Source organism: Heliangelus exortis, chromosome 21 (genome assembly GCF_036169615.1).
Source record: "Heliangelus exortis chromosome 21, bHelExo1.hap1, whole genome shotgun sequence".
NCBI classification, from domain to species: Eukaryota; Metazoa; Chordata; class Aves; order Apodiformes; family Trochilidae; genus Heliangelus; species Heliangelus exortis.
In genome coordinates, this window is record NC_092442.1 from 10,126,810 (window position 1) to 10,148,532 (window position 21,723).

Consider the following 21,723-nt stretch of genomic DNA (forward strand, 5'->3'; position numbering starts at 1 on the left):
AGCAGAGGTGAATTTACTTTACACAGCGTTTTAAAGGCTGCAGATGCTTAGTTGGTGATGAAATGTTAGACAGTAAACAAACTAAGAATAGCAGTGTGGGATGGAGCTGCTGGCTGCCAAGGCTGAAATAGAATGAGAAATTAAAAACCTCTGTTTAGGCAAGGTTACTGCTTAGTTGCAGTAGTACAAAGCTGGTATTAATGGATACTTATATCTTCATTTTATTGTTAAATACTTGCAACATTTCTCCCCCAAAGCTCTTTGCATCCTTAAAGAAAATACAGTGTCCCAACAAATCTCTGAGGATTTGGGACGAGAGGGTTACAGATTAGAAAACCGTGGTTTGTTGCTGGCACTCGAGTTCTCCTTGGGACACAGAGGTTTTGTTTGGCAGTAGCTTTCAGCTCCGAGCAAGCCACTTCAAACAGACTGTGGGGAACAGTTGTTTTATTCTAAGGGGCTTTGGAGTTTGCACAGCAGGCTGGTATGAAAGAGGAAAAGGATACGGGGTGTGGTGGAAGCAATCTGAGAAGCAGCCATGCCTTGGGAAAAGTTGTGTGCTGACCTTTATAGGGCATCGTTGTTAATTTCCGTGTTAATGAAGCTGTAGCAGCCGGGAGGGGAGGAGCTGAGCCTCCACGCTGGGTCTGTGTGGGAGGAGCAGTCTGGGGGTGGCGGATCCTCTCCCCAGATACTCGGGCACGGCTGCGTTGTCAGTCAGTCCCAGCTTATTCTAAAGTGCTTGTTCTCCCTCTGCAGCCCGGCAGCTGCTTCAGCTGCACGTCAGGGGACAATGCTCTGCCTGCACCTTGTCAGGATTTGGCTCTACCTTTGTGCAAGAAAGGGACAACTGTCCACTGGACCTGTCTTTGGGGTAGAAGAGATGGTTCTGAACAACTAAGGCTCCGTTTTTGTCTTTTGGGAACTCAAAGGGAAGAGCTAGACCAGGGGGAGATGGCTCATGCAGTGTGCTGTGGGGCAAGAGGTGAGGCTGGCTGGAGTACAACCTGCTCGGGTTTTATTTATTTACTCATGCATGCAGCAAGCAGGCAGTACCATGGAGAGTGTAAATGAGTAATTGAGACATAAAAGAACCACGTTTGAGCAGGATTGTCCTAAAATTACTAATGTGGGTAATTTTCTGAGAAAAGTTCCTGATTTGCTTCAATCTCTTTGTTTAGAGCAGACAGAACTTTATAATAACTACTTGCTTAAAGTCATTGAGTGGTGCCACACATGAAGTGGACAAGACTTTGCCCTTTTATGTCTTTAATCTGAAGGTCTCAGAAGTTGGGCTGTTAAGGGTTCTGCAGCTGGCAGGCCCCCTGGGCTGGTACAGTTGGGCCATTTGGGTGCTGATGCTGCCTGGTCAGAAGGTGTCAAGAGGTTTGTCCTGGGTCACACAGGTGTCTTGTGTCAGACACATGGTGACCATAAACATTATAAGCTCCTGGGGCAAAAGAGCTCTGTGCAGTGCAGAGCTGGGCAAAGTCTGTAAGCTTTACTGTTGTGAATAGAAAGACATTTTGATTAGGTAATAATAAAATGATACAGATGTCAAACAAAACAGACACTGCAGAGCCCTCCTCTCCCCACAGCAGGAATTGCTGCATATTCCATGCCTGCCTCTGGAATATCCTGCACTGCAACCAGTGGAGGGAGTAGCAGTGACTTTTCCCTCTTCCAGGAACTGCCTGAGCCCAGAAGTTAAAATCAAGGCTGGGTCTGACTGGAGGGAGAGAGCAGATGAGAATCAGCCCTGGAGAACAAGATCCAGCACAGCCTTCAGGACAGAGGATACAGAGCTGGTGATGGCCTCTTCTCCCCTTTCCACAAGCACCTCCTCACGTGAGTAATTCAACTTCTGGCAGAGTCAGCCTTTGCTCTTTGATCCCTGCTGCAGCAAGACTGATGTGGTGAGTGTTTTGAGCAAATGTAGAAATGCTTTCCCAGGTTTGTTGTGCTGTCTCAGCAGCCCCAGTGGCCTCACTTGTGTGTGTGTGTTGTGGGGCCATTAAGCCCTGGTGTGTTTTGCATTGCTCCAAACCAGCCCGTGCACTGCCTCTGGCCCTCGTCCAGCTGTGCCTGTTCACAGGCCCTGGGCTGAATCTCTCAGACACAGTGACATTTTCATTGCACCCTCTTTGTGTCTGCTGCTGCTGCCAGGGGAGCTGGAAGACTCCTTCACTTGCTGGATGCTGCACTAAATGCACTCCAGGCCTCTCGGCAATGTCCAGCAGGGAGCTGCAGAAGGGGAAGGGGGCAGCTGGAAAAAGTCATCACCAAGAAGGGGAAAAAAACCCCATGGCTGATACTGGAGGGAGCTGGGGAGCACATCCAGCCAGTGGAGGAACTTGTAAAGGAAACAGCACGGGTGAGGCAGAGGCACCCTGTATCTCAAATATAAATAGCCTTAGGAAGCTGAGTTGATAAGCTAGAGCTGGGAAAGCTCAATCCATTAGGCCTGTCCCTGACCCACATCTCCATCTCCTGTGTCTGCAGGCTGTGGAGGGCTGGGGTGAGCAGCTCTTCCACAGCTGGTGCTGAGGTCTTGTACTGAGCACCCAAATCTCCTGGCAGACCTCATTCTCCAGGGATGCTAACTGGGGTAGAACCAGCAGAACAGGTATTTCTAGCTTTTCCGTGTGCTATGAGGGAAAAAAAATACAATTTAATAGTTCAGTAGGATTTTTCTTAAGCATATAGTTACTAACTCTCTGCTATTTATAGCACAATCATTTAAATATTCCCGAAGATGCAGTCATCAGATTTTTTTTTGTTTGTTTTGTTACTGCTTTGAAGAACAAACCCATGCTTGTTTTAACAAGTCACACCACAGGAGATGTTATTCTGTTCTGTCCACCCACACAACCCTGGGATTTATTTTCATTTGAGAGCTTGCTGAGCAGAGCAGCAGTCAGCTGGAGAAGCCAGGGTTCCAGGACACAAAGGATTCCCACCTATAAATCATGAACTTGAGGAGTGGGAAAGGTTTAATGTACCTTTCCTCTAAGATAAAGAAAATGGTTTGTGTGCAGGAACAAAGAGGTATCTCAGGTGTAGTCAATGCAGTCTTTACACTAAGGTGTTTCTACATCCTTTTACAATTCACAAAGCCAGAATATAAATACCTGTACGTTTCTAATAGGAATTTAATATATATTCCCCTAAAAGAAAAATAGACTTGATTAATCACTTGCCATAAAAGTTGCCTGACAATTGATACTTCAAGCTTCTAAGCTATAAAAGCTCAAGCAGACAAATTATACTGAAATGTTCTTTAAAGACCGATCAGCTGTTTTATTAAAATACTAAATTTACATTTTAAAAAGAATATTCTGATTTCTTATTTAACTATGCTAATCTTAGTGAAGTGAAATGCAAGTCATGACAACAGGCTTTATTCTATCCAAATTTTGTCCTCAGTTATCCAGAGGCAGTCAAGCTTTGCCCTTATTTAGAACTGTGCAAGATCTCTCTCTCACACACACACACACACACACACACACACACACACACACGCACGCACCATTCTGGAAAGACAAATCCCAGCCACTGGATTTCAACTGAATTCTTATTTCCCCAGAGAAAGTGGGATTTCAGGTCTGGGACTAGGGCTGGATCCAACTCCTGCAGCAAGGAGGTCCAAGGGTCAGACCCAGCAGCCCCATCCACACCTCACTGACACACAGCATGGAAAAAAGAGCTCAGAATACACCACCCTGTCCCACAGCACAAGTGAATGACTTTCACACAACTGGAAGCAGGTTGAATTTACATTTTACTTTAAAAAAAAAAAAAAAAGGGGGGGGGGGGAAGTAAATACATGAGAGGAAAATAGAGTGAACAACAATCATCCAAAACCAGGTTTCTACCATTTTTACTACAGTTACCAACTGCATTTGTATCAGCAGGGCTCTGGCCAGCTGTTGCACACTTGCTCACAATATGAACAGGATTGTGGATCAAGGAAACATTTTCAAAGTTGAGGCCCAAATGGGAATAAGTAAGATATCATACACAGTGTAAGTTTATAGTACACGGCATTATTTTTTTTTTTTAAATGACATAATGCAACAGCAGGAAGGAGTAGTAGTAGTTAACAGTTACTAACACTAGAATAATCAAATTTGTATGTTATACATATACAGCAACTAACTGCTTTACAAAAAAAGCAAAATAATACAATATATTGTCACATGTATTTACAGTGTAGTAAATATACTTTTCTGTCAAATTTTACACAAAAACTATTTACAGGTGAATATACTGCATTAAAAAAAATTGTGGGACCAAAACTAAAAGTGACCTTCTGTGGTAAGTTTGTTGCATAACAATAAGACGTGCTTCATTACATTTGAAAAAAATTAACCATAGAATGAAACAGAAAAAGCCCTAAAACCTACAACCCAGTTAGGAATAGAGCACTGGAAGGCTCCCAGGTGCTCAGTCCACAATACTTACTTGAAATGTTTCCCCTTCTTGGAAAACTCATGCACATTAAAGCAGAAACATTGGCATAATTAACAGGTAGGTTATGCACTACTCGAATACTACTGAATTATCTTTAAGTCAGGGAAAATACAAACACAAACAAAATGTTAATAATCTTTACAGTACTTAACTGTCTGTAGTGGGTAATGGATAATGTGTTCTAAAACAGGGGTGTCAAACATACTGTCCCCATGATGGAATTATATGGTCCACATGTTAAAAATCAGAATTTTTTTTGAAATACAAGTTTTCATCTCCCAGTGCACAGCCTACAGGGCTGGAGCAGCCCACACCCTGGGGACTGCCTGTCTGGCTGCCTCAAACAGCCAGGTCAGGGTGCTCAGATCTGCCTCCCACTCCTCAGAGGGGGCTTCGTGCCCACATGGTCACCAGCAACCAAGTGCTGGGCCCTCCGAGCACAAAGGGAGAAAGGGGATGAGGAGGGAATGGAAGCAGGCTGGACCTGGAACCCCCAGTGGTGCTGACAGGAAGGAGCCAAGCAGGGTGGGGAATATTGCAAAGAGGAGAAGAGCACAGAGAAAGGAGGATGTGAGAAGAAAGAAAAAGGCAGAGAACAGCAGTGCTGTGCCAGGGAGCAGGCTAAGCAATGGACGTGACAGTAAGGCACTGAACAACTAATTACTAATAGAAGTTTAATCATTAAAGAAAGGCCATGCTTTCCCCCTTGACCCAAGCACAAGCTTCCCAACTACTGGCACGGGGAGATGGGGGCACATGGGATCCTGAATTAAACCTCAGCCATTGACTAATTCCACACTTCAGCCCCCTCACCCGATGTGTTTGACACCCCCGCTCTAAGAGACACCAGACCCTCTCACTGAGCCACACAGTGTGAACACTGAATGACTCCTCCTCCTTCCAGGGAACAATAAATTAAATTTTGTTGACTTCATGAAGATTATCAGATTATGAAGATTATCAGGTTTTTTTCAGCTGGGACTGAGAGCACAGAGTAGTTCTGGTTCTCACATGAAAGGTAATTTTAATCCCCATCCATCTGATTACACCTTATATGTCTTTCAAATAATGCATTAATTCTAATTTAGGGACATTTATTTTTTTACAGGCAACAGAAAGAGTTGCTCTCAAATGCAGCCAGCGCAAACAAGACTGATTTGGCAGTTCATCTGGAATTAGTATTTCTGTTTGAAAAAAATCTGCTCATTGGAGAGACTGAAAACTACATTTTTCTGTCAGCAAATTACCTTTGCAACAGACACTTTTTTTTCCTGCTACCTACAATTCATTGTCTTCAGCAAAACAAAAAGGGCTGGAATTAGCTGGATTCAGTATAACCCACTTCAAACTGGCAGCAATGCTGAAGGTGGCTCTGAGCAAGGTGATGTATGAGATGAGGAAGGTTTTGAAATCAGTGACCCAAAAGTTTTACTCACGTAGCAGCTCAGGACAGGGTAGAGTCACTGCTCTGTCCCTGCATTCCATCCTGGCATCACAACCCTTGTCACAGTTCTGCATCAGTTCAGAAACCACAGCTCTACTGCAGCTCCAACATGATCAAGAGTAAAAAAACTGGTTAATTGCACAAGTCTTCATATTTTCCAACGTATCTAGTTCAAGACTGCTAATTCTAAGTTCTCCTCTTGTTTTGGCAAACTATTTTGCATATTAAGTTTGTGTTCATAGTTTTTCCAGGACTGTAAACAAATTAAAGAAATTAAATTGTTATTTTTATGAATCAATACAATAAAGATATTTTTATTTACATAAATGTTACATTGTTACTGTGTTGATACATGTGAATTATGTGCTATATCAATAAAATCTGAACACTTAATTGTACCATTCTCTAATAATTTAGCTGTGGAGTTTGATTTACTGAAAGCCACTAACAAAATTGCACTAGAGGATTTGATTTTATATAGTGGATATACTTTTTTTTTTCCTTTAAAGCCACTTATAGGTTGGTAAATTCTAACATACAAGAGGGATCTGAACCTAGGAAGTGTAACTGCCCTTCAGCAGGAGATGTGCCCATCCCTCCAGCGAGCACCCAGGGGACACCGGGCCCTTCCGGCCCAGCCCCGCGCAGGCAGCACCCGCAGCACCCAGCGCTGCTCCCGGGCACCTCATCAACATAGCAGCATGTTTGTTCTCACAGCCAACCATCACCCAGATGCAGCTGGCAAGTCTTTCACAGTGACAGCAACTTCAGTTGTGTGTGATCCCCGAGGACAAACCCCGACACACTGGAACCCCTGGGGAGTTGTGCAGGACGGGTCTGACCGCCAGAGTCTGCATGATGCCAGGAATTGCACTGCACACGTTCAACGTAACCTGGATTTGACACAGTGTCAGTTATTTTAAAATTCATGTACCTTCAACAAACATTACTGTTTTTATATCACTGCTTAGGCAGCACAAAAGCAGCTTTGCCAAACCCCATTTTCCAGAGCTGGAAGTGAATTAATTAAAGTTTTTTTCCCTCCATACCCCACTGCTTATTCTTCCAAGAATTTCTTGAAGGTGCATATTGTTAGGAAGGGCATTTAGTATACACCAAATGGAAGAAAGAAGCAATAAATTTTCAACACTGCTACAATGACAGCATAATAGTCAGTTCTCAATGATTTTCTTTCCACTTTACAACCTTTTCTAGTGCAGGTAAAATACAGCAAAAAAAAAAAAAACAAAAAAAACCAAAAAAAGAATTGCTTTGGAAAAAAGCTAGTTAGTCCAGTCTGGTCCGTATACAGTCCAAGGAGGTGAAGCTATGGTCTGGGGAATGACAGAGACTTGTGCAGCCTCCTCGTCCTCTCAATTGTATTGCTAATGACTACAAATTTAATCACACCACTTCTGGTTAAGCTCATCGGACTGCGGCTATCCTAAGTTTCTTCTAAGTATGGTAAAAAAAAGTCCACAGCTAAAAATCTTACAGGTTTGCATTAAAACCAGGATTATAGTAACTTCCCCTGGCTCATAAAGCCACTACCTCGAGAAGTGTGCAGACAGATTAAGGGCTAACACTTTCCTTTAGCAAAGAACCAAACAAGGCAGATCAGAGAAGCACGGTAGCACTGTCTGTGGAAATGGCTTCTGTGTGGGACACCAGAGGGTTCTGCAGTGTCAGAGAGCTCCACACCTCCAGCTACAAAGTCCATCAGGATCTAGATGAGTGGTTCTGAAACACCGGCTTAAACCAAAAGCAGAAGGAAAGAAACGAAGGCATTAAAATTCAGGCAATGTTTCAAGAGTTGATCATCTGGCAACACAGCTGACAGGATGGGAACTTTAAAAATTAAGTGCAGCATCACAACGGGTGGAGGGCCCTTGGCGAGAGGCCCACGTAGGTCAGTCAGTTTCCGGAAAAAAAAAAAAAAAAAAAAAAATTAACCCCCAAAGTTAAAAAGGAATAGTCACACAATCTTTTTGATGCTGTGACGTTTGAAGCTGCCAGCACTGCGCTGCTTCTGCACTTGGCTGGCGGAGCCGTGGCGCATCCTCCCGCTGTTGGAGTGTCCGGCGGTGGGCGAGAGCTCCACGTTCTCCTTGTCAATCCCTGGGGAAACACAAGGACAGAGGTTAACCGTGGGGGATGTCCCTCAGCACCCTGAGGAGCTGTCCTGCCCCTGAGCAGGGAGATCCCACCCGCCCCTCACAGGGTGACCTCTGACAAGTAAGATGGGGGTGACCTGACCACCACAATTAAAAGTCTGGTTCAGTGAGGGGTTTGTGGAAGAAGAAAGCAAAACAAAGCAAGTGATGCAAAGGCAATCGCTCAGCACCCCCACAGACCATTGCCCAGACAGGTCCTCAGCAGGAGAGGGCCTCCCCCGCACCCCCTTATCCCTTGGCATCCCACCATCTGGCATGGGATCACTGGTGAGCTGAGGTCCCCTCCAGCTGACTGCCCACCCCCAGGTGGGTCAGAGCAGACGGGGCTCAGCACCACTTGGCTCACACATGTAGAATGTGGCCCCGTGGCAGCTGCTATGAAGAAAATCAGCTCTGCCCCAGCCAGGCCCAGGACACTTATTTTAGCCCAAAGTAATAGAGCTTACTGCCAACAACTCACAAATGACACATCTGACACAGCTGGTTCACTGCAGTACTGTACTATGAAAAACATCTTTTTCAGGATCAGATGTATGACCTCACGTTCAGTGAGACCCCAGACTGACCAGCTAGGACACCTCCACATGATGTCTGCTCACACAGACCCACGTGCTCCCCAACACAGGGGTTACCACTCAAATAATCTTTCCCCCCCCTTACAGGTGCAATTGGATTTGTTGTTACTTCAATCTGTCTGGACCAATGAAAGACAAAACACTGTGGCCTGCAGGCACTGGCTGAGCTGTTTCAATCTGGGCCCCTTTCCTGCATCACGAGAAGAGAAAGGGCTGAGTTCACCAAGTCAGCTCCTGAGACAAAGCCAGGAATTTTATTTAGTATGGGAAATAGGATCCATGAAGGCTCTCAAGGCGGATGAAGGGTTCCTTTCCATCCTCAAAGTATTTGCACCAGCATCCATACCCAGAGAAAACACTGGAGTCTTCCAGGCCACAAACCCATTCTGGCTCTAGTTTGGAAAAGACTGAGCAAGTGAAAGTCTCTTCTGGCTTTTGCAATCTCTAGGAGGAAGAACTGACAGGACTGCCAAACCCACGGGCTCCTTCCAGACAAAAACCAATGACTGCTCTTAAACTGGGCAATGGCAGAGTGAGGAAGGATCAGTTCTGACCTGCAGAATTCTGCTGCAAGGGCAGAGGTTGGTTCTTGCAACCAGAGATTTATGGCTATTCAAGTACCTGCAATTCCCCTCAACACTGAATCTTGACTCACAAAGAAGGATCAGTAAAGTACATAATCAGTGTTTGCAGAACTGTCTCATTGCCAGGAGGAATGAAAGGCTCAGCTGGCTTATCTTCCACACAGCAGACACAGAACTGGTGCAGGAAGGCACTTGAAGAGTTCAGTGTCAAAGTGCAGACACAAATTATAATGACTTAAAACCTCACAAATTGAGAGTAAAAAAGGAATAAACAATTAACTTTTTAACAAGACAACTGAAAAACAGTTTTCTAAGCAGAGTGATGCCAGGAACCACACACAGAACCAGTGAGTCTGGAAATCCTTACAAGAGCTGCAACCAAGTTCAGCTCCACCAACAGCAGGAGGAGTCTGATGAAATTCAAGATGAGGATAAAACTGGATGGGCTTTAAACGCAAGTGCATGTGCTTTGCTGAGCAGCTTTTGATGGTATCTGCAGGACAAGGTAAATCTGTGACATTTTGCTACAAGAATTACATCAAACAGACCTGAATAATGAACTGCTTCAGTGTAAACTTCATGCTGACATGATGGCACCACACAGAAGCCTTGGGTTAAAAACCATCACTGACAGCTTTGGACACAGAAACTTAAAGACATAAAGGCTGAGACTTGTGTTTAAAGCAGACATGCTTCTGATTAATTTTTACTTTTATGCTGACACTATTAGGAGATAATCTTTCCCGCAGCAAGATCTTAGTGTAGCTGTCACATTATTTCTGCAACAAAATGGGTATGTTTGGTGTATGTTTAGCAACACTCTCAACACTCGTGGTGCATGTGCAGCATTGGAACAAATAGCAGGAAAGGTGTTCTATGTGTGAGGCTAAAAGTAAAATCAGCAGCACAGCTCAGGACTGATAGTGAATAGAAGGGTTAGAACAAAATCCTGATACTGTGACATCTCCCATAGCTGTGTCTTATTTCTCCAAGAAAATTATTCTCATTGGCACTAGCAAAACCAACACACTTTGCATTTCACATGAGTAGGGGCAATTTCCAAACTCCATCCAGAAGCTGGCTGCAGGCTACCTCATCCCTCCCCTTCCCTCCTTGTGTGAGTGGGTGTGAGCTTACCAAAACCACAAACTATGATGAGAATAAGAAGCAACCCACAGGTGTGAGCAAAAAAATATCCAAAACCCTCTTCTGCAGCTTGTCTTATTTCTCCATATAGAAGCAGAAATCAAATGACACTGGGTACCCATTTTATTGAGCTTCTGCCTGCTGCAGTTTAGTCCAGAGGACTCGTGCCTGTTTTCTGGTGGTGTGAACTGCAGTCAAAGCTGACTTGCTGTGAATCTGAAGCAACTCATATGAAATAGTTCTTCATTTTTAGCTTAATAGGTGCAGCCAAGTGATTTCACATACTAAGATCTCACTTTTCTATTACCAGATTTATCTTTCTCTTCAGAATGTGACTGACTTGCCTTGCCTGCTCTGTCATTAGGTATTATTAGCATCACACAAGAAAAGCAACAGCTTAGCACTAACTCTGAAGCCATTCCCGTGTCAGAAGGATCAGTAAATCACTTCTCATGCCACAAGCCCACCCCTAAAGCAGATCAAGCAATATTTCGTGCAAATATGATGAAAGTAGAGTGTACCTTGATGAGGAAGCTGCATGAAAACTGCAGATTTAGAGCAAGGCAGAGAAGCTTCACAGACACAGAATGAAAGAAAAGACATAAGTGAATAATGTCCATGAGAAGGGGAAGGGGAAGGAAAGGAGAAGAGATGATGACAAACACATCCGAGGAAACAATGAGACCGAGTGTTTGGCTATAAAACCAGGAAATTCAATATATTTCCCTTACCTATGTAGCAGCAGAACAGCTACTGACCTGGGGAGTGCTGGGAGGTTGCAAGTGAGGTCATGGAATTGGAAAGGTTGAGGTTAGCAGTGATGCTGAGCTGGCTCTGCACTGCAGGAGGGTATGGAGATGTGGGTGTCAGGAGAGATTCCTCACTGGCCTCCTCATCAATCCCAGGCAGATACGTGTCGATCAAGGCATCCAAAAACTTCACTATGAGCTCAGCATAGTCTGGAATTTGTGTTTGCTGTGGATGATGGGGGAAAAGAAAAGGACACTGGGTCTTTTCTTTCTCCTTTTCTGTCAATATGAGCTCTATTTGTTTGTTGTAATGTAAACTGTAGAAACCCTATGGAATTATCATACATATCAAATTAAGATTTTACCCTGCAAGACACATGCAGTGAACAGAAGACTTTTTGCATGACACTGTCTGCTCAAGCACCTCCAAGAACCTGGGAGCAGCACAGAGCTGCATTCACACCTGGCTGCTGCTCCCCAACTCTGGGTGCCTTACTGAGTTATCCAAATACCTGGTGCAGGCTCACAGTGAACATGATACTACTAACTTGCTCATTACATCCTATGAGTTGTAATTTATTTGTATCTTTCCTGAAGCACCAGTGTGCTTTATACAGAAAATGAAGGCAAAACACTAATGAACTTATCTATAGCATACTGTTCTTACCTTAGAAAACGGGCCAGCAAACCTCCACAACCCATTAAATCCAAAACCTACAACAACAAATTGAATGTTACCAAATATAGGGTTTTTTTTGTTACCAAAAATAGGGTTTTTTAATATGTGAACTCTTATTTTTACTAGGATGTATGAAGGTGGGGGGGATGCCACACGACTGCCTCACTGTTCTATTAAGACTGCAATTCTGAAACATTTTCAGTAGTAAATCTAACTTAAAATACAGCTGTTTGTAAAAAAAAAAAAAAAAAAAAAAGAAAAATGGAGCAATATTTACTCTGTAGGTAAGAAGTTTGGTATTGGGGTGGAGACTCTTCATGGTAGACTACACTCTGAACAATCCCATGGATTGGATTCAACAAATTTGGATCCTGGCACAGCGATAAGAGGGTATTGATCTTGGAATCCAATAAATTATGCCTGAAGAGAAACAGAGACGTGGCTTTAGTTTTTGCTCATTCCCAGCTGACTTTAGCAACAGCAGGTAAGGTGGCATTTTAAAGATCTCAATGATTTTTTAAATAGAGCACAACTCCTGTGTTCTGTGAGGCCTCTTATGATGTGTAACATTTTCAAAAGAAGGTACTAACAGTGAAAGCCATTGAGACATTTACCTGGCACTTTAAATCACAAATGTTTTAATTATTTTCAGCCAAAAAGTTATTCACTGGATTTGTGTACGTCAGAGCTGGAATTTCAAAGCAGCTTTTATTTATATTTGTGGGAGTCCTGTCTCCTTTGAGCTCCCTTGCAGATCTCATGCATGTATAAATGCCAGCTACTTACATTGTGGTTTCAATAATTCACAGAACTTGTCTGCACTTCAACCATTACTTCATAAAGCCAGAAAAAGAAGCATTATTTTAAAATCATGCTCAGGTCAGTTTTAAAAGTCTACTCAACTAGTTGAGCTTCCCTTATGAGCACTGACTCCAGCAAATACTAATGTAGTGGATATCTAAAGGAACACATCCAAAGAGTGCTCTGTACTGTTTTCAGTCTGTTATGATAGGCACTTGGGGTACTAATTAAAAAATGGGGTGAAGCTAAAGTGGAAGAGAGAGTCTGATTGCCTTGCACAGACAGAGACACCAATACACCAAGTGCCATTTGATTCTCTGCAGTACCAAGTCAGAGCTGTGCCAGGTGCCTGGAGCAGGGGGCTGGCAGCAGCTGATGGCTGCACACAGGCTGCCCAGCACCCTGCCCTGCCAACCCCTCACTCCCAGCCTTAGCAGAGCTCCTCAGCAGCATCTGCAGCAGTGGCAGCTCAGGGTGCCTCTTCCAGGAAGAGCATGACATTCATTTAACACAGGAAAAAGGATGATTCTCCCAGCCCTGAGGACATCTGTCTCGACAGGCAGGGACAGATTGGCACTAGGAATGAGTTGGGATCTCACACACCCCTGTCCTGGTCCAGAGCTCTTCAGGCTCATCATAAACCAAGTTTTGAGATACTCACACAACAGGAAAGACCTTTGGGAAGACAACACTGGCTTCTGCCAAGTACTCGTAGAGAATCCTCTGGTCAAACTCATCAGTAGTGTACTTCACTAATGTTGCCTGTCATAAGGTAAAGCACTCAGTTAGCAGGCCTCTAATTTCAGTAGTTACAGGCTTTTCGTGTTGTAGTTTAAGGTTTTAAGATTTCTGAATAGCAGAAAGCTGGATTATAAAAGAGAAATTTATGTCCTCTTTTGACATCAAGTTATTTTATCTGCATGTGAGAAACAGTAAAACAGGTTGGTAATAGCATCTATTTTGCCAAAAAAATTAGCTTGTTTCTGACCAAAGTAGGCAACTGAATCTTCCTGAATTATATCAGGAATTGTAACTGTATTGGTACATATATGTGTACTAGAGAAAGCATTATCATGCTGCACCTGCATTAGTTAACCATTTAAAAATTGATTTATGCCAAGACTCCAATAACTTTCACTTCTTTAAGCACTATATTAAATATTTTTTATTATCTAAAATTAGTTTGTGATAAAAATCAACAATAGAAAGCAAAAAAAATGCTCTTAATGATGCTCTCAAGTAAATAAATTTCTTAAAGGGATTTCTAGAGAGCTGTAAGAACAGCAACCAAAGAATAGACTTGCACATTACTTCAGTTGTGATTCACATGAATTTAGAAACACTGCAAGGAACAGGTATGCTTCTCTGGGAGATAAAAAGAGCATGAGGAAATAACAGACAATACACAGAAAGAAAGCTTACAAGAACTGTAAGCAGCAGCGCTTGAATTTTTGGGTCAGTCAGAACTTCTTCATCTAGGAGGACATTTGACTCAGAAACAGAAACCTTTCGGAGATGGGGGTGTTGCTGCGGTGAGATTCTCTGGGTTTCTGCCAGATAAAAAAGAGCAACTCATCCAAAGCAAAAGAAACCCAAACCAGAACAGAATTAGCTCTTGCACAGCAAATTCAGTCCTATGCAAACTGCAGAGTTCACCAGCCTGCTCGTAGAGTATAAAAGCAACCACTGTGCTGTCACACCAGCAGCACTAGCCCGTTCCATGGATGTGTTACCAGATGGCAAACAGGAACCCCAATTTCCTCTGCAGTCAAATACAGGCCCAGGGGTGGAAAGTGCCACAGTCCAGTCAGGCAGCAGCCCGACAGCCCATACAAGCCAAGAACCCTGGTCTTGCATTGCAATTGGGGATGGGCACAGGAAGCAAATGTGGGAGAAGATGAAGAGAGGCATTCTAGGCATTAGGTCACATTTAATCTCCTGCAGCAATCTGCAGCTAGGGCTTATTGACTTCTAAAAAGCCAAATTGCATTTATCTCATTTCACTCCTGTGTGCAGTACTTCAGAGCTGCCCTTTATCCTGCATCTGCAAACTGAGCAACTCAGTTGCCAGTGATACAGAAAACTGTACTCTCCAGAAGCCACGGTCAAGAAAGAGAGTTCTCCCTTACCTTGTAGTAACCTAGGCAAATACACACTGAATTTAGAAGTAATCCTTTGTATGTATATACAAAGCGTTTATAATTAGTATGATTCTTAAGATGTTAGTCCTGTTTCTCACCCATTTCATAATCATTTTCGGCTACTCTCCTCATTTTGGGAGGCGTTGTGATTCCAGATTCCATGTCTTGCCTTTTAGGAGCCTTTGTGTCCGATATCAAATGGTCAAAACTTTTCCTTGTACCTAAAAACAATTTATCAGGCAATTAAAAACATTAAACCTAAATCCATATTCTAACTATTTCTGATTTTCTTGGCCAAGCTACTCTCCTATCTACAACGTATTGGTAGGAATCTGGGGACATTTCCACCATTTTCAAAGATAGTAGAGAAAATACGATCACACCATGCCGCTCTCCATCACAGTTTCCAAAATGCTTCACCATACATATGAGGAAATCATGCAAGTTATTCAAATATGTGAGCTGTGGGCATGCTATGGTGTCCTGGTCAACATGTCACATTGAATAAACATGCCAAAATGTGATTACTGAAAAGGAAGCAGTAATAGGGTTGTAATGAAAGAAAAGCCCCTCTCCCTCCAGATATACACAGGTAATGTGACAGGGCAACCACAGGATATACAAAGCTACTCATCTTGTTTCTCTGTTTAAAGACTTTCTCTGTAAACACGATGCACTGAGAAGCCATGAATAAAAATCAGATTGCTTCCAAAACATCTAAAATGTTTTGGGACCATCTCTTGCAGCGTAAGAGAGGGTGTTCAACATTGGAGCTAAGCTGTGGTATTCAGCTTCTTGGTTTTGCTGGTGGCAGAAAAATGGCACTTTGACTCTTTAGTATCTGAAATATCTTTTTTCCTTCCTTTTTTTGTTTTTTCCCCCCTCCACTTCAACACACATGGAGTGTCTCTCTTGCTCCCCCCCCTTTGTGATCTAAAGAACTACAGAGCATTCTCTAATTGGTATTTCGCACAAACTTCACCTTTTCCACTCAACCAGGAATAATCACCTAAAAGTCAGAATAAATACAAATATAATTTTTCACCAGTAACACTCCCTGAGGTATTCTGTAGACAAATTAGTAAATTAGTTATCTTAATAACCTAGAAGCTTTTTAGTGTTTGCTTGTGAAGGCTGCCCCATATCCAAACTCATGGATTTCCGTGTTCGAGGGCTTATCTGTCCCACTGTTGGGTAACTGGCAGCCAGGTGTCTGTCTGAGCCCTTTGGTGATGACCGGGGTTGACTTTCCTTTAGTGTCCTGAAAGTGCAGAGAAATTACATGAAAAATTATCTTTAAAACTGTGCACATTTAGGCATAAATTTTTCAACTAGCCAAACTACCCTTTATTAAACCTGTTTTTCCTAGCAGGTTAAAGCCCCAAACCCACATATTAAGCAGCAGTAACTACCTCTCTTGCAAAAATATCTGACCTAGTGAAAAATAACATTCTGATATGCACGTAATGCTGAAGAGATAAAACAATGAAAAGAACACAAGAGAATCAGCCTGTGAGGATGAAAGATGAAAAATCTCTAATAATCAGCTTCCATACTGGATGCTATAAAGACAGATACTGAGTAAAGTGCTCCCTGCTGAGAGCCACTGGCTCTCCATGTCCTCTCTAGGCTGACTTCTCAGCTTATCTTTGTGTCTGTTTGCAGACAAGCTATAAAATGTCAATATTCCCCAGGGGCAGAGACTAAGAGGTTACTTAGTGCATGCCCTGAAGCTCTTAAAAGGAGAAATAAAACTTTCTTCTAAAATGTAAATGAATAAATGAGCTGGATTTTTTTATTCTAGAAAGAGGTTACCAAAGGATCTATGAATCTCCACAGCTGGGTTCTGAAACAGCCTTATGGCTCTCAGAATTAAAATGTACAGAACACCTAAATTCCTGTCTGACCCAGGATCAATCTGACAGCCTAAGGAGCACGTGGAACCAGTAACACAACGTTAATTTAGCTTGAAGCAGCTTTTAGTTTTCAGTACACCCCAGGTTATCTTTAGACAATTTACTACAGTAAAGAGGCACTGAAATCTGGTTACCTGTAGGTAGTGTCACTGTGGTGTATGGGGTATGTGTCCATGGGAACGTTTTCCATCGAGACGTCTGTCAGCAGCAGGGACTTCCTGTGCTTCAGGCTGCAGCGGCTTCGCACTTCCTCAGATACTGTCAGCAGTGCTGCAGAGGCAGAGAAAGCTACTGTGAGATTGCCACAGGAGGAATACACTGAAGAATGTAAACAATATTCCATCAGTTTATATTTTGTACTTCAAAGACAACCACTGAGATGTAATTACACCTTACCAAAATGAATAGATTATAAGTAGGTCATTTTAAAAGAATTCAGTTCTCCATCCAGTTACAATTACAGGACTTGAACATCTGCCCTCATATGGTCACAATTTCCATTCCACTAGAAATGTGAATTTTCTGCAGCATTTAAACCAAGGAACCTTCACCCTCCCTGAAGTATTTTCAGAGCTGCACAGCATACCCCGTTCTGGCAAGCCTTCCATCCACAAAAAGCTTTCACTCATGTCCCCCAGCCTAGCCCAGACCCTGGCCCACCTCCAGTTACAAGTTCCTTTTATGTTGGTACAATTTTATCAACCTAAACCTGTAGGAATTCCCACAATAATCCATTCCTTTTCAGTTAGCACAAATTTAAAAGAATGTTTGTTTAGTTTTACCTGCTAGGTAAGCCACACTCTGGGTGTTCACCTCAAACTTGTCACAGTTCCTATGTTTGTTAACCAGAGCTAGTAGTGTATGTAAAATCCTTACTGTTCTTGCTACAGTTGTAGGAGAAGGATGCCTGTACCCTAAGACATGAGGTTAAGAAACCAAAAATTGTATTTAATACATATTTCTCAAGCATTAATATTTTGAAAATATTTATAAATGTTTTTCAGCGTGTTCTCAGGAAACTATGTAAAGGGTAAGGAAGCACAATGCTAGCAAAACCTGCAAATTTAAGATTATTTTTTCTGTCCCTTCCCTCCAAAAATCACATAATTTCAAATGTCTGTGCATTTTTATATCTGTTATCTCACCAATCCATGTGAAATAAGCAATGAGCCTGCACACAGGCACACGCAGAGGCAGACGGCATTCCTAGGGGGAGCAGTAAAGAACTACAGGAACCTGACAAAGCCCTTCGAACAAAGAACATTTAATTCTGTCTCTGTTCTGTGATCCAAGTTACTTAAAATCTACCACCCATTTTCCCCCTTTTATTTCTGAATGAAGAGTGTTCATTTAAAGTTAACAGCAGTTCATATTCTTACCTTTCAGGAGGTGTCCCACTAGCGCGAAGTTGAAGTTGGAATTGAAATTTAGCCCAACAAAATGATCCATCTGCTTGCAGTGCCATTCGAGTGGCCTCCTGATCTCCATGAACACCTCTTCTGGGCTCTGACCCAATAAAAAACAGACACAGGAGTCCCCCACCAGACGTTACTCATCCCATCTCAAGTTGTTTTTAAAACCTGTGACAAATTTGGAGAGGGCTGCTCACCTTGTCATTGAAGACACGCAGGCTGTCCAAGGTGTGCAGGTTCTGCTCCAGCAGTGCTGTGCCTGCTGAGTACAAGTTGACTTCATCCAGCTGCAGAACTGCCATGGCCACCCAAAAGAGGGCCTTGTGCATGGGAGAGTCCTGAGGGAAAGACAGATCTGTGAGTTCACCTTCAGGTCAGAGGGACAAACAGGACTGACACCTGGTGTGGTACAGGCAGCACTACCCTTGCAGCAGGCTCTGTCCTCACCACGTCCATCCCAACCAGACACCTGTTCTCATGAACCTGTGGTCTTAGTGCTGATTTTTTTCTGGGAAATAGTTTTGTAACAGCACAGCCCTTGGTGTGCTGGTCAAGTCAGGAACTTGCAAGTAGCAGACAGACAGACAGACTGCTGAGTTGGTACCACAGCAGGTACCACCACCACAGCTCACAAGCCATGGCCTGAAAAGCATAGACTGGAAATCAAACATTTTGGAAGCCAAGACTGAAACCCATTTGGAAGGCCTCAGCCTGCAGTGCAGCTCCTTTGGGGAAGCAGAACAGAACATTCTAAAGTGTTTGTAACACTTTGCACAGGTCCCTTTTGTGCAGTTCTGATGTTCTTCCCATATGTAATACTTCAGAGCATGAGTCACAGCAGCAAAGTGTGAATTTCAGATACCACAGCAGTTATATCTTGGAGATTATACCCATAATTATCATCTTCATTTAAAAAAGAGATTATCTGCTTACTCCAAAAATCCAGTTTACCTTATTGAGAAGAGGCTGCAGCTTGGTGAGTGCTATAACTGTGGCTTCTATCAGCACTTGGCTGTTGTAATTATCAGGGCCTTTTAAACAGCTCTCAAGTCCCTTTTTGTAGGGGGGAAAAAAAAAGTTATTAAATAAATATCTATAATTAGCTTTTGCTTTGTAAAAAAGAAGATCAAAGCTCTAAACAAAAATTTTTGCTCTCAATTAGGTTACAAAGCTTGAGCTCATTCCAACCCAATTCTCAAGGAGTTTTACAATGAAGATTTACATAGAAGTTATATATATATTGCTGAAAGCAACAAATACTGAATCAATCTCAGGGTCTCAAATTGAAACTCAGTATTAAAAACTGTTGTGACTTCAGAACTTCCACCACTAATGAAACTTTCTGCCACCAAATCAATTTAAGGTATATGGGTTTATTACCTTGCTAAGAATTCGGATTATTTGTTTTATTTGTCCATGAGAGACACGTTTACTGATACAGCCAAAGACAACGAGTGCTCTTGGCTGCAGGGAGGGGTTGTACTGGAATGCAAATCTGTGAAGAAACAGAAGACACAGAAGTAAACAAATACACAACCAGCAGGCTGTGTAACCTGAAGCTGAGAATTCTAAACGTACTACAGGTGGGCAGGGGTTATGCTTGGAGATCTACAACATACTTTTGAGCTAGTTCAGTCCACTGGTCCAGCCACTTGCACGTTGGAATATCCCTCATACAAGCCTAAAAAGAATTTTAAAATTCAGAATGTGCAGGTGTTTTATTTCTCAGAAATCAGCTACTGAACTGTTCATTACCACACCACCAGAGGCACTGTAAGCATGTGCCACCTTTCCCCAGGGATAATCTGTCTCCTTTTGAGCCACGTACCTCCATGATCTCCAGCAGAGCTTCAGTTACAGTTTCCAAGGAAGTCAGTGCAAACGTCTCCCGTTCGTAGGAGCCGGGGGAGAAGGATCTGTCTCGGTAGCTGGACCGGAACGCGATCACCGCGGCCGATTTCACTTTGCTGATTCCAAACAGCAAATAAAACTTGGGCAGCGAGAACTCAGTCAAGCTCAGCCTTAAAACTTGCTTGGTCTCCTCTGTTGAAAAAATGTGACACATTTAATTTAAAGCACTGAAATCCATCCCGTGTCTTCCACAGTCTCGGGCGCACCCTCCCGTGAATACACAAGTAGCTCATCGTCCTCCACATCACTTCACACAACCCAACACTGCTTTGCTTTGCCAGGTCTCCCGGAGTGTGACACAAGAACTGTGCTCTGTGGCACAGACTGGTGAGACTGGGCACCAGGAAGCTGTGTTCTAAAAATAGCCTGAAAGAAACTTGTTTGTAGATGTGGTTCTGTGAGACTTCTCCTCACATTGGTTCAGAAAATGGAAACCTGGAGAGTTCCTCCTTTGAAATACTCAAACTGCAATCAAATCCTGCTTTTGGCTCTGGCACTAAAATTAAGAAAGCCACTTAAATCAGAAGAAAATTACAGCCCTGCCACTAGCACTGAATATTTTTACAATTCTGAACTTTAGTTTCATTTCAGAGTACTTAAAATTCTGTTTGGTCAGGAAGGCTTGTCCTGCTCTGTGCCTCACAGCACAGCTTCTCTCTATACATAGATACACATGTGCAATACTCACACACTCACCCTGTAGATATACATAGATAGGGATTTTCAGATACTTAAAGAAGAAAAAAAATTGCATGAACTTAGATTTCTTCTTTTTTTTTTTTTTTTCTGCACAAAATAGCAAAATAGTCTGGTTCTATCCTGCACTTCTGTGGTAAGAACTGATAGCTACATATTTGCTAATACCAATTATTTTAGGACAGCTATAATACAGCAATTTGTAAAGTACCTGTTTGAACAGAATAGTTTCCCAGTTCCCTGATGTCACTGATATTTTTGCTACCACATTATGCAACCATTCAAAAGACACACATCAGCCAGTTTTAGCACAGACGTTATTTTCTCCTTTCTTTGCATTACAGGAACTTCCTGGTACTTTCTTCCCTTTTTGCTAAAGCCCATTATACAAACAATTTACACGATGTGGCTGCTCTAAAGCAGAGTCACCTTTGAATTCCACACTCATTCATTCATCAGTCACATCCTTATTCTGATCTGTGCAAACTGAATTAGCACATGGTAGTTTCATACTCTCAAAACATCATAAATAGAGAATGACAACTCAGAAGTTTCTTGATCAAACTGAGGAGCAATCACATGAACTGAAAATCTGAAAAAATCCCTTACCACTAAAGTGAAGCTGGGAGCAAGTGCAAAGGGAATGAATGATGTTGATGACAAGACCATGAGTGGAAGCTCTGAGAGAAAGGGGACCCGTGGCCACCAAGAGAGTAACTACATGGAAGAGGTAGGGGAGATGTGCTGCCACGTCCAGGGAATTGTTAAAGGAGAGCATCAGCATGTAGCGTGCCAGAATAGCAATGTCATCCCACATCAGGTGCTGCTCCAGGGTAGGAGTTGGAGACAGACAGGTCTTGTCAATTATTTTACACATCCTTCCAATCACCTGAAAAGAGAGAAATCATTTTGTTTTACTTAAACAAAGAGCACAGCTCAAAATTTCAGTACAAACCAGTACAATTTAACACTGAAATTCCTCTATTGCTTGGAAGCCATTTTGTAATGTGTTTCTCATTATT

The 21,723-nt window shown here is 42.7% G+C and overlaps 1 protein-coding gene and 1 long non-coding RNA gene across 6 annotated transcripts in view; one reads left to right on the forward strand and one right to left on the reverse strand.

Annotated features, from left to right (window-relative positions):
• The first annotated feature begins 13 nt into the window (after positions 1-13).
• On the forward strand, positions 14-6,329 carry LOC139806202 (uncharacterized). Of its 2 annotated transcripts, none has more exons than XR_011730179.1 (2): positions 14-985; positions 1,688-6,329. It is a non-coding gene; the product is annotated as an uncharacterized lncRNA (long non-coding RNA). The 2 variants fall into 2 exon arrangements; XR_011730180.1 differs by having other exon boundaries at positions 14-738.
• A 760-nt stretch (positions 6,330-7,089) lies between these two features.
• The window catches only part of NF1 (neurofibromin 1), a 72,899-nt gene continuing 58,265 nt past the window's right edge, over positions 7,090-21,723 (reverse strand). For 2 of the 4 annotated variants that reach the window (XM_071765467.1, XM_071765465.1), the window contains 18 exons: positions 21,311-21,590; positions 19,923-20,137; positions 19,714-19,775; positions 19,475-19,589; positions 19,046-19,147; positions 18,292-18,432; positions 18,062-18,188; positions 17,465-17,596; positions 16,817-16,952; positions 15,870-16,027; positions 14,865-14,987; positions 14,048-14,175; positions 13,287-13,387; positions 12,102-12,244; positions 11,813-11,859; positions 11,155-11,371; positions 10,918-10,968; positions 7,090-8,035 (listed from right to left, as the gene is read on the reverse strand). In XM_071765467.1, coding sequence (XP_071621568.1) covers positions 7,893-8,035; positions 10,918-10,968; positions 11,155-11,371; positions 11,813-11,859; positions 12,102-12,244; positions 13,287-13,387; positions 14,048-14,175; positions 14,865-14,987; positions 15,870-16,027; positions 16,817-16,952; positions 17,465-17,596; positions 18,062-18,188; positions 18,292-18,432; positions 19,046-19,147; positions 19,475-19,589; positions 19,714-19,775; positions 19,923-20,137; positions 21,311-21,590 — 2,421 coding nt within the window. In that variant the 3' untranslated portion in view covers positions 7,090-7,892. The remainder of the gene's footprint in view (positions 8,036-10,917; positions 10,969-11,154; positions 11,372-11,812; positions 11,860-12,101; positions 12,245-13,286; positions 13,388-14,047; positions 14,176-14,864; positions 14,988-15,869; positions 16,028-16,816; positions 16,953-17,464; positions 17,597-18,061; positions 18,189-18,291; positions 18,433-19,045; positions 19,148-19,474; positions 19,590-19,713; positions 19,776-19,922; positions 20,138-21,310; positions 21,591-21,723) is intronic. The other 2 variants (XM_071765468.1, XM_071765466.1) reach the window with 1 other exon arrangement.